The following is a 12803-nucleotide window of genomic DNA, read 5'->3' on the forward strand; positions in this document are numbered from 1 at the left end:
ATACTTTAAATTTGCTGTGTTTGCTACTGTTAACAAAGCACTTTCACATGTATTATTTCATCATCAAGGGATTTCTGTGGCATAGTTAAGACATGGTAATTTCCCTACTTTAACAACAAAGAATTTGAGAATCAGAGAGTAAATGACTTGTCAGACTTAGAACTGAAATGCTTATTTTCTGACTCCAATCCTTGGCTCTTTTTACTAATACATAGTGGCCTAAATATTAGTGTAAGTAAGAAATTTGTGAACTTAATTTAGTATGCTTTGGGAAATCTTGGTATAATAGAACAGGAAAATAAAGTGATCACAGTTTTATTTCTGGAAAGATAAATTTGACTGAAGGAAATAATAAATGGGACAAGAACATCATAATTTGGGAGCATAGTTTTACACTATTACTAAGACAGTACTTTCTGAGTACTCCGTGCAATGCTTTGTTTATTGCAGGGTTGTGGTTTGGTTTGGTTTCAGTTTTGGTTTTAGTTTTTGATTTTTCTTTTCACTCTGGCCTGTGTGAAAATAAACTACCCTTGGCTTTGTATAAGTCTGGCAGTTTTTCCTCTGATTTTTTTCAAGCAGTCCCTTCCCCACTTTATGTAGTTTCCTTATACAGATGTCTTCTTGAGTATTTAGCAGTGATTTGAAGGGAACCCTATGCAGATTTCTGGAGCTTTCTCTCTAACAACTCTTCTGTCTAGGATTATACCATGAATTCTAACTACCTTGACTTCCCCAGTCTCCCAACTCTGCCTCCTTAACTCAGGACAACCACCAAGCTCTACCTGGCTTTTTCTTTCCTCTAGTGGCCTAGAACCTTTTTGCAGCAGTAACCTGACATTCTGGGCAATTATAGGTTTCATTTCATGTGTTTTCTCTCTCAGGCATTACTCTGCATGCTAATATCCCAGTTCTGCAAATTGTCGTTTCATGTATTCTGTCTAATTTATATTCATTTCGGGTAGAAGGGTAGTTTTGGTTCCCATTCCATCTTGGTCAGAAGCACAATCCCTCTATAGATCTTGATGAAGCTAGTAATTATAGAGGATAGTATGGGGTGAAAGGTACTATTAGTAAATTGCTAAACTAATTTGGCAAATATTCTTAGTGACCAACAATTGGCTTTCATCAAAATGATAGCAGATAATATAATTGATGTTATATTAATAAAAGGAAGATTGAATAATAGTGATGAAACTAATTCCTTTTAATTTTTTAATTTAATTAAAGGTGAATAATTAGGGTGAAGAATTCATATTTTGTTAGATCTTACTGTTTCCTACAATCCATACTTGTTACTGTGAAGTCATTTATGCCTTTCCCTTTTCAAATTGATAAGGTCTCTAAAAAGAACTATGTACGTGTCAACCTGTATAAATGATGATGTGGAGATCAATAGACTTTATTTTACTATAATTCTTGTTTTAATTAACTGTATAATTATATAGTTATTGACTGGCATTTTGATAGCATAGGTACCACTGTGTTCAGTGTAAAGACAATGTGCAACTCTACTCATTAATTTATAATTAATAGGTACCAAAATATTATTTATGTCTTTGTTTAATAGTATCTTGTATTGACTCACACAGTAAAATAAAATTAATGCTTTTTCAGATTTTTCTGTAAATTATTTTTGGTTTTTGAAATTTGCTATTGACAGTCCTAGTATACAACTAGTCCAGCTATACTCCTTGGTATTTGTCCTAAGGAATTAAAGGTTTCATACTACAACGGCACATGCATACCCATGTTTATAGCAGCACAATTCACATTTGCCAGACAATGGAACCAGCCTAGGTGTCTAGGGGTAGAGGGAGAAGAAATAAGACCTCAGCTCAAGCCATGAGATAGAAAAGAAGGGGTGAATATGTAAAATGAAACTAGATTCTTATCTCTCACCCTACACAAAAACCAACTCAAAATGGATCAAAGGCCTAGAAATTAGAACAGATATTATGCAAACTCTAAAAGAAAACAGAGGTTCAATACTCCAGCATATAGGCACAGACAACAACTTTCTCAAAAGGACCCCTAAAGCTCAGGAAATATGGCAAGAGTTAATAAATGAATAACTTCAAATTAAAAAGCTTCTGTACAGTAAAGGAAACTATTAGGAATGTGAAGAGAGAACGTACAGATTGAGAAAAAAAAAACTTTGCTAGCTACTCTTCTGACAGAATTAATATCTAGAATATATAAAAAACTCAAAAACTTCACACCACAAAATTACATAAACCAGTTAAGAAGTGGGCAAATGAATTAAATAGATATTTTTCAAAAGAAGAAATACAAATGGCCAACAAATATATGAAAAATGTTCGATGTCATTAGCAATTAGGGAAATGCAAATTAAAACTACACTGAGATTTCATCTCACACCAGTCAAAATGACAGTCATCAAGAACACAAATATTAAATGCTGGAGAGGATGTGGAGAAAAAGGAACACTTTTACACTGTTGGTAGGATTGCAAATTCGTATAACCATTCTTGATATCAGTGTGATAGGCTTTGAACCACCATATGACCCAGCTATATGATTCCTCAGTATTTATTCCAAAGCATTAAAGTTATCATACTACAGTGATACATACATACCTGTGTTTATAGCAGCACAGTTTACCTTTGCCAGACTATGGAACCAGCTTTAGTGTCTATCCATGGATGAATGAAGAAAATGTGGTATATATACATAATGGAGTTTTTTCCAGCCATAAAGAAAAATGAAATTGTTATTTGCAGGAAAATAGATGGAACTAAAGTCCATTTTGTTATGTGAAATCAGTCAAACTCAGGGTCAAGGGTCAGGTTTTCTCTCATGGGAAAGCTAGAGAGGAAAAGGAAAAGAAGGGTGGCAGGGAGTTTCATGAAAATCAAAGGAATTAAGCTGGGGGAGGTGGGAAGGGAGAGGAAAATTCTGGGAGTGATATTGGCCAAATTATATTGTTATATTTGTGTATGTACAATTATGTAACAACAGATCCCATCATTATACACAACTATAATGCACCAATAAAATATGTGGGGAAAAAGTAAGGGGTAATTTTCTTTTGTTCTATTCAGGCCCTGAATGTATTGGATTATGTATGCCCAAACTAGGAGGATAATGTATTTTATTTTGTGCCCTGATTCAAAATTACCTCATCTAGAAACACCATCAGAGACATACCCAAAATATTTAATCAGATATCTGAGTCCTCTGATCTAGTCAGTTTGACACATAAGAAAAACTATTACAAGAACCTTTAAAATTTCAACAATACTTTTGTGTAACTGAAAAGTGTACATCCTTAAAATTAACATAACTAGTATTGCACTTGAATTAGCTGTGATCTTGAGGGTCTCCTCTGATCAAATGAAGGTATTCTGTGAATAATTTCTGATAAAGAGATCATCTACATTTGTAATATAGACAGATATCACTACATAATAAAGTATTTGTGGCAATAACTATAGTTACCTCATCCTTTTTTATTTTAATCAATGGAGTAGACCAAAACATAGAACTATTTTTTTTTTCAGTTTATTGGTGGTCATTCTAATTATGTCTTTCTTTCATTTTCTCTTTATCCATCCCCTGTACTCCTGCTCATAGCTCTATGCCATTCCTTGGTTTCTCACCATGTTTACTCGTAAGTACCACTTTCCCTCTTCTTTTAGTATTATATTAGCAAAAATATACTTTCATTCTTTCCTCACATTTTGTTTTTGCAATAGTAGTAAGCAAATTTAATATGCATCCTTATGTGATTCTTGCATGATAGATATGGGTATAAAAGAATTCCAATTGTTCTAACCCCTGAACATTAAAATGAGAATTGCATAGGATGAAAATCTATTTTTATTTGGTATTTGGTATTCATACAAGCTTTGTGCCCTTTGAAAAGAGAATTTAACATCTCCTGTGGGATTTATCTAAAGGTTTCAAGGGTATATTTTGCAACCAAGTTAGGCTTAATTTCTAGAGAGTCTATAATAACTAATAGTTTTATTTTCTAAACTGGGAGGACTCCTCTAGAAATTAAACAGATTATGTGAATGTTATACTTTACTTACAAATATTTATATAGTGGACATCCTTACTTGAATATAGTACACATGATAAGTGGAATAATATTTGAAATAGATCTGTATACATGGCCTGGGAAGATATCCACAATATTATTAAATGAATAAAAGAAAGTTATATAAATAGAACATTATTAATAGAATATTTTTGATGAATATTTTAAAAAAAGGTATGTACAATGCATAATGTGAATTTAACCTTACTGTACCTAAAACAATGTTAAAGTTTATCTACATATGTAACCTCACTTAAGTAGTATAACTAAATAATTCTGGGGAAAAATGTTATGAATAGTACATATATACCAAGATTGATAAGTTAGAAAATGTCATCTATTTGTTCTGATAATTAATTAATTTTACAAGACCTTAGTAAGCTATAAGTTTATAAAACTAAATAAACATTTTATAAAAACAGTTTGGTAATATTAGCTCTTAATTAATAATTTAGACCATAAAGTAATAGTCATATATATAGTCAAGTAGATTATTGTTGTTTTTTTATTTTAGTTTTTACTTTAACTTAATTTTTAAAAATCATTCTACAGATGTATTTCCACTGCACAAAATTTTCCACCTCTGGGATACCTTACTACTTGGAAATTCCTCTTTCCCATTCTGTATTGGAGTAGCAATTCTCCAGCAACTACGGGATCGGCTTTTGGCTAATGGCTTTAATGAGTGCATTCTTCTCTTCTCTGATTTACCAGGTATAGGTCTATATAAATGGAATAACTAAATGTAATTTGACTATAAATTAATGAGAAGTTTAACCATTGTTTTAGTCAGTGTTTTTGTTGCTGTGACCAAAAGACCTGACAATAACTATTTTAAGGAGGAAAAGTATGTAAGAGAGAAAGAATGAAAGAAACTGTCCTCTTGAGGGGAAAAATCAAACTTCAGTGAAATTCTGTCATACCATACAGGGTAGTAAGTTAAGCTGCATAGACTCTTCACAAGTGAGGAGTTCGTAAATCTAGGGATTGAATGCTTAAATGTAGACAAATGGATAGCAACTGTAGTCTTCATGCTGTGGCTAAAAAATAAAATAAAACTAATGTGGTCCTATGGACATAACTAAATTTGTGAAAGTGGGAAAAAGTCGTTTTTGCAGAAACTGAAATATTTTTAGGTAAAAAAATTCTACTTTTTTCCCAGTCTTTATTTGACTCCCCATCCAGTCTGCTTATTCTGTTGTTCCTTCATATTTTCAGGCAAGCACAAATTACTGCTTACTGTGCTTAATAAACACACTTAAAATTATATAAGAAATAAATATGCCTGAAAACTGAAGAAATAGAGAAAGGTACTCTAAGGTTATCTATCTATTAAGCCCCAAGAGGAATAAAAAGCCTGCTACCTATCTGCTTTTTATTTTTAGTGAATGATCTGTATTTGGTACTCTACTACGTCTCTTTTGGGAATCTTCATCTTTTTTTAGGAAAATAGTAACAAAAATGCTTTGGGATAATTTGAAACTTTTTCTTTCCCCTGATCCCCAAACTAGAAATATCACCATCAGCTAATTTATCAAATTTTAATTAAAGTGTGCTATTTCTAATATAAACAAATACTAGTTTAGTTCTTTGATTTTTTTTCTGGGAGATTATGAAAATCATTAAGTTTTGATGTGTTGTTAATTTTTAGTTTTGAATAGAAACAAAGAAGCTAGTTTCACAAATTAAGAATACTCTCTGAACCCTACAGATGTTTTCTTGTCATTCTCAACTTGCCAAACTAAATAGAAGTTGATTGATTAGGATTCAAAGAATTTTGCTGGTCATTTATAAAAATATGTATATTGGGAATGCTGAGTTTGCATTTTGAAATAAAGCAAATTTAATGCTTTTCCTATTTCATACATAAATATTTCCATTAAATACCTGTGAAGGAATCTGTTTCAATTTTTTTGTAGATAAATTAGTGTTAACCCTGCTTTCCCACTAAAAATATTATTTCTGAAATCAGAAAATAAGAATATACATTTGTTATAACTGAATAATTGAAAAGGTAACCACTTCTCCTTAACTTTAAAAATATGATACCTTCTTTGTATGTGAATTGCCCTGATCCACAGTGCTGTTATTCTGGTCACTGTATATGATTCCTGTTGGTGAGAAACAGGTTTTAAAGAAAAATATAACCACTTTAAAAAAAAAATAAAGGTTTTCATTGCAAATTTGGCCCTTAAGTATACCTGTGTTTTGTTTTATTTTTTAATCAAAGTGCATTTATCTGGGATATCATTCTCAGGTAGGTTTTTAAAGTTGTCTTTTTTATCCTCCCACCCTCAACTATTCTTGAAGGAATTTGGAAGTGGTTAGGGGAAATATGAAAAACTGAATCCAAAGTAACATTTTGCACACTAACATCTTTCAAAGTGTTAGATTATGTACACATAGAACATATGTGAAAGAAAACATTATTTTTCTAGTCTACCAAGAAAGGACTAAAAGACTAACTCTATATTTCACTTCTAATTATTGAGATAGAATTTTTAGATAAAGTAAGGCTAAGATTAAGCATTGATTTGAACTCTGTAAATATGTTACGCTTCATTGAACTCCCACTTATCCGAGTTTAAATAATCAGTAAATAGAGCAAATTTAACTTTATTCTTTACTAAAGCTGATTAACAATCCACTCTTCAGAATGTTGATGCTATTATAACAACACCACGATGAATTTGGGAATCTTGTGAACATGATAGGAATCTTTTTTAGTTTTTAGTAGTCTAGTTGTTAATAGCATGAAATATGCATTGATTTCACCTGGGGTCATATCCTACCTCTACCACTTCCACCAGTGTTATCTTAGAGAAATGACTTAATCTCTAATCTTTTATTATAGGAGAATGATAATAGTAGGCACTGTATGCATAGATTGTGTATTAAGTCAGTATATCTAAAGAACTCTATGTGATTACTATCATTAAGTCACTGTTATATTTTTCATCATTTTTTTCATTCTACTTAACATACTTTCCTATTGGTAGTATAAATATAGCATTTTCCTCATTTAGCTCTTCTATAAACTATTGATCATACAAATTTGTTAGCAAAATCTAATGAAGAGTTACCTAAGAAATCAAGTAAGCCTTCAATGTTAAATACATATTTTTACTTAGAAAACTGTCCCTTTTCTTGCTCAGAGAGAGCACAGTATAGTGGATAGAGAGCCCAGGCTTAGGAATCAAGATGGACATGGATTTGAATGTTGATTCTACCATTCACTACCTGTGTAAATTGAGAAACTTTCAGTGGGGTACTGCTGCTAAGAGAACATGGTCTATAGGGTGAGATAGATATGAGTTCAGATCCAAGGTATGAGTCATACTATCCATGTGAACTCTAAAATCATTGATTCTCACTAGAAAGAGAATCCTATACATTGCAAAGAATTCAGTAAATGTATGACAATAGTATCTACTTACAGTTACGATGAGAACTAAAGATAATATATATAATGCAGCTGGCAGAGAAGCATATGCCCAAGTATTTTTAAGTACATGTAACATTTAATATTTTATAAGAATATATAACATTCAGTTTACCTAAGTTCCCTGTCCTTTCTTCCTCCTTTTCTTCATTGTATACTCTTAAATTTTTGTAGGAGAAACTCAACAGGAAGTCATAATTCTTTTGACCAAAAATTATTGCCTTGTAGTAGGTGATATATTTTGATTTTACATTCCATGGAAGTACAAATGGAGCTAGAAATTTTTGCTAAATTCTTGACATGTATTGGTACGTGTGCCATGCTTATACTGGAAGAGATTACTATGAGATGGGTACATTTGACATTTCTCATACACTCTAAATAGAGTGGCAGTTTGTTTTGTTTTGTTTTGTTTTGTCTTGTTTTGTTTTGCCTGATACTGGGTATTGAGCCAAGGGGCACTTTACCACTGAACTATATTCCTTGCCTTTCTAATTTTTTTTTTTTAAGACAAGGTTTTGCTCAGTTGCTTAGGACATCACTAAGTTGATGAGACTGTCCTCAAACTTGTGATCCTCCTGCCTCAGCCTCCTGAGTTGCAGGGATTACAGGCATGTGCCATCATGCTCAGCTATAGCATGATATTTTGGAAGAAATACTGGAATTTTCATACCATCATCCAATCCTGAATTTTGGCTGCTGCTATTAAGAGAGTAGTTTCCAAGATTACAAACTCAGTTACAGTATGGGTTTTCCTAGTGTTTGTTTTACTTCTCTGATATTCTGCTATAATACCCCTTTGACTTTTTTTTTTCCCCTTTAACTTTTAAAATTTTCTTTTGAGGATACATCCATGCAGTTTCAAAGATGAGAATGATATCTGAGTAAGACCAAAAAGATAATAATTTTAGAATGGATTTCTGACAACTGAGATGTTTAAATGCTTTTTCTTTTATTATTGCATTTCTTTGTACAGTTGAATATCAATTGAACATATTAATGACACTGCATCCCTGGTTGTTTTCAAAGGCAGAAATATTTAGAGGCAGGAAAATTTTTCTTAGAGAACTCTGTAGGAAAAGTAATGGAAAATCTGTGTGAAAGAACCCTTACCTTATTCTGAGATTAAAATAATGGCTTTAACATCAAGAGAAATATGTATATATAAACTATTTAGAATGAAATAGTATACCGAAGGGGATTTCAGCATATGACAAGTTCCAGATCCTTTTTTCAGGAAGAAATTGGCATTTGAAAAATCTTAGTTGTGTAGTGATTTTTTTATTATACATGCTTAATTTAATAGAAAAATTTTAAATGAAATTTAAGCATTTTATTTCAGTATCATCTACATTCTTCACAATATGATTTAATTTTCAACAAAAGTATGAAAAATATTAGTAATATCCCACTATTTTCACTAGTTCCAAAGTATTGTAGGCATTGTGGAATTATAGGTGGATAGGTAAATGTGTTTATCTCTATTGATTAAAGGCAATTATACAATCCAGTCTTACTCATTATTTTGCATAGAGTGGCATAGTTCATGAAAGCAACACAGTTTTTTAGCAACATAGTTGTGTGCCACATGTTCTAATATCTACAATAAAATTCAGGCCATTTTTTTTCAAATAACATGTAAATTTGTTGGAAGTAAAACAAAATGTGTGGTTACAAAAACTATGAAATAGAGTGCTAAAATATGCCAATTTCTTTAATGTCTATGTCTCATTATTTTCGTATTTATACCCAAGATGGAGTTGACCAGTTGTTGAATATTAGAAAGAATGAACAAATCAAATCAATGAAATTCTATTGATTTTAAGGCAGTTCTGATGATTCTTGTGGTAGGGAATGAGAGAAGGGCAGTACCTATTCTTTGTGGTTGTGAGTTCTCATGAACCTGTAACATGTAATTGGTGAAATCAAGACTTAATCTATTATCCTTCCTTGTACACCAGATAGCAATATTAAGATGCTCCCTAGTTTACCCATATGTCTAAAATCTTTATATTGATAAGATCCAAAATTTGCTGTGTACACCATATTGTTATAGCATAAGTCACATTATAAGATATTTGGATGTCTGACAAAATCAGAATGCCTCATTAAATTTAAGTTTCAGATAATATAAATATATCCCAAATGATCACTGTTTATTTGAGAATCAAATTTTACTGCATCTCCTACATTTATATTTGCTAAATGGGACAATCCTAACTATGTAAGTATTAAAAAATAATTTTTAGGAAAGAAAAGATAAATAAAAATATACTGGAATTCAGGCATAGCTTATGTTAAGGGTGGGGTGGAAATTTAGCTAAAAAATGGCAAATAATGCTCAGAACACTTTTTAACTTTTCCATATTGACATAAAAATTGGTAGTATATTTTCCTTCAACCACATGAATGTAATGGGATCCTAAATACCACAACTAAACATTTAGTTTCCTAATTTAGCAGATTGTAAACATTTGATACATTAATGCTTTGTGAGATACAAGATTCTAAGTACCTGCAAATGGTTTATGGCATCTCTAACTTTCAGAATGGGAGTACATGATTGGCAAGAGCTACAAACTAATTCAAAGACAAACAGACCAACACTGGATTTTTCTTAAATACATTATGGAAGATAATGGATAATGGATAGATGCCATATATGTGAGATATGAAATAACCTTTCAGTAATCAAAAATCTATATATCTAAACACCAGTAGTTCAGGAGTTAGCAACATGAAAAATGAGGAGAAAAGCATTACTCATTAGTTGCTATTCTTCCATTGTTACTGCCTGTGGGAATATACTCCAAAATGCAGTGTTTATTTACAATAACTATCTAAAACCATTAACATTAAACACTTAATGACAACACTCTGGATTTTACAGTGAATGACATATTTCTTTTTTTTAAGTTTGTCTGATTTACTTCCAATCAGAGGTGATATATCCCCCACCTGTATACATAAATATGTGTACACACACATATACTTATTTAACCTAAATTTGCATATGACTCAAACTCCTTTTGAGCTATAGGGACAGAGCCATACTTAGCAGTACCCCCACTGCATGTTACATTAGCTAGATTTGGTCTTTTGCAGAAAGAGGTCAGTTGAAGTCCCAAGAATCTGAGTCCTTAGTAAGAGAAGAGCCATCAGTCAGAACCTGAAACATGTAGACTGTGCCCGCCCCCACTTCCCAGGGACCAGTCTTAAGACCCTCTCTTCCCAGGGATTGAGTCCTAAGAAACCATGAAGGGACTGATGGGGGTTCCCCCACCTCCCTGCAATGAGAGAACCCTCATTCCTGCATTTGTCCAGATTCTGGCAGCACATCCATTTGCTCTTCTCCCTTAAGAAGACTTCTTCTAATTTCATAAACTATGGAACCCACTGAAATAAACCTTGTTGGTTGTGTCTTCCTCTTTGAGAGGAATAAATTCCATAGGGAAAAATTTCAACATTATGTAATATAATTTTAAAAGGTCCACTGTGTCATAACATTGGTCAAACCTTATTAAGCACCCACTTTTTAAGCATACTCTATTCAATAGGATAAATTTAGTTGTAGTTTCAGCTATTGCTCTACTAAATTTCTCTTACTAAAAATATATTTTCCTAGTAAATAATTTTTATGTTTATAAATAGGTCAATCTACATACAATTATTATAAACTTGCATTTTCCAAGTCATAATTATAACAAACATTTTTGCCCCTAGCATCCCAGTACATTAGTGATAGGTACTACTAAAACACTTAAACAGGTGAACGGAAACCATATTTTCAAAGTTTCCTGCTTATCCATATTCTATTCCTCCCTCTTAATATTTGCCATCCATTCCTGAACTAAATATTATTAATGACCAAACTTCAAATGAATATTTCAAGGTCAAATTTCAAAGTTTATCCAAATTTAAGGGTTTTAAATGATGAACATTTTAATTAAGAGTGTATAAATAATACTCTTCTCATTTTATATCAAGAAATGTAGTAGAGTATAAGAAAATCATATGTAAAAGTTTTATGTTCGTAATGTTTTTTTCACTGTATATTTTTGGATACGAAAGACAAGATACGTTGGCTTCTAAATTTAATTTCAGCTCTGTCACCCTATGTAATACAGAGGTTGAGAGAATTTATTTTTGCTCTGAAAATATAAGATTTTTACTTTTATTTGAGCTCATTATTTTGAGCTCAAATACAATTGTGAAGTTTTAGTTAAAACAAATTTTCATATATTCATTTGGAGCAACAGAGATATAGTCATGACATGTTTAATGTCTAAAAGAAGAAATAGTATCAGTGCTAAAATTGCTCATTACAACCATCAGTTGAATGGACAATTGGCTGCTATAACTTTCCACTATTCAGTATTTACCTTAATAAAGCAAAAGAACTGTCAAGAAAATGGCCATCACCAGAGTCTTTGCCATGCAAATGTATATTTGCCATATTTATTTCTCAACTTTCAAAAGTATTTAAAATATTTTTAATTATAAAATTAAAAATTATTTGTTCATTTAAGGATAAATATAAATATAATAGGATTACAATAGTATTTGTGTATACTCTATTAATTGTAAACAGAGGCTCAATTTTTTAAAAATCTATAACCCTTGAGTCAAATATAACTGACCATAGCCAGTGGGCTACTGTTTTGTGACTTCTTTGTTTGAAAAGAGAAACAAGGGGCAGAACTTTCTAGACAGAGGGAAGAAAGTGCTGAAAAGTCGCAAACTCATGGAAATCCTATGTGGCTGGAATACTTAGAACAGAAGGGAAGGTGACTAGAAAAGAGGATGAAGAGTAAAGACAAAAAAAGGAGCATATAGCATCCTGTAGGCCATGCTCAGAATATTAAAAAATATATATTTATAGAGATATTTGGTTTCAATTAAGTGTCCTTGAAATAATGACATGTACTGTTGAAAGTAACATTACTTACCAAAACAGGAATGAATGGCTATATTGATATTTGTGGAACATTCTTGACTATGTACATTATTTTCAAGGAGCTCCATGTTGGGTGAAAGAAAGCATTTTTAACATAAGTGATAGTAATAGTTATTCATAATTTTTCCCTAGTTCATAGCCTGATATAGGGTAGAGAATTAATTTGGTGAAAGGGTAAAGCCACTTGCAACACACAATCATTTAGTGAAAGTTTTAAACTGTGAAGTCTGCAAGAATGATGCCATTTCACCTGAAGTTGACAGTACATTAATTATTCACATTTACTGCTTATAAGTATGTGATGTCCATGGATGTCTGTTTCTAAGTACATGTTCTTG

At 31.7% G+C, this 12803-nt stretch overlaps 1 protein-coding gene across 2 annotated transcripts in view; it reads left to right on the forward strand.

Moving 5' to 3' along the window:
* The window catches only part of Tbck (TBC1 domain containing kinase), a 264855-nt gene that overhangs the window by 120675 nt on the left and 131377 nt on the right, over positions 1–12803 (forward strand). For both annotated transcript variants that reach the window (XM_047566530.1, XM_047566532.1), the window contains 2 exons: positions 3598–3634; positions 4619–4780. In XM_047566530.1, coding sequence (XP_047422486.1) covers positions 3598–3634; positions 4619–4780 — 199 coding nt within the window. The remainder of the gene's footprint in view (positions 1–3597; positions 3635–4618; positions 4781–12803) is intronic.

Source organism: Sciurus carolinensis, chromosome 10 (assembly GCF_902686445.1).
Source record: "Sciurus carolinensis chromosome 10, mSciCar1.2, whole genome shotgun sequence".
NCBI classification, from domain to species: domain Eukaryota; kingdom Metazoa; phylum Chordata; class Mammalia; order Rodentia; family Sciuridae; genus Sciurus; species Sciurus carolinensis.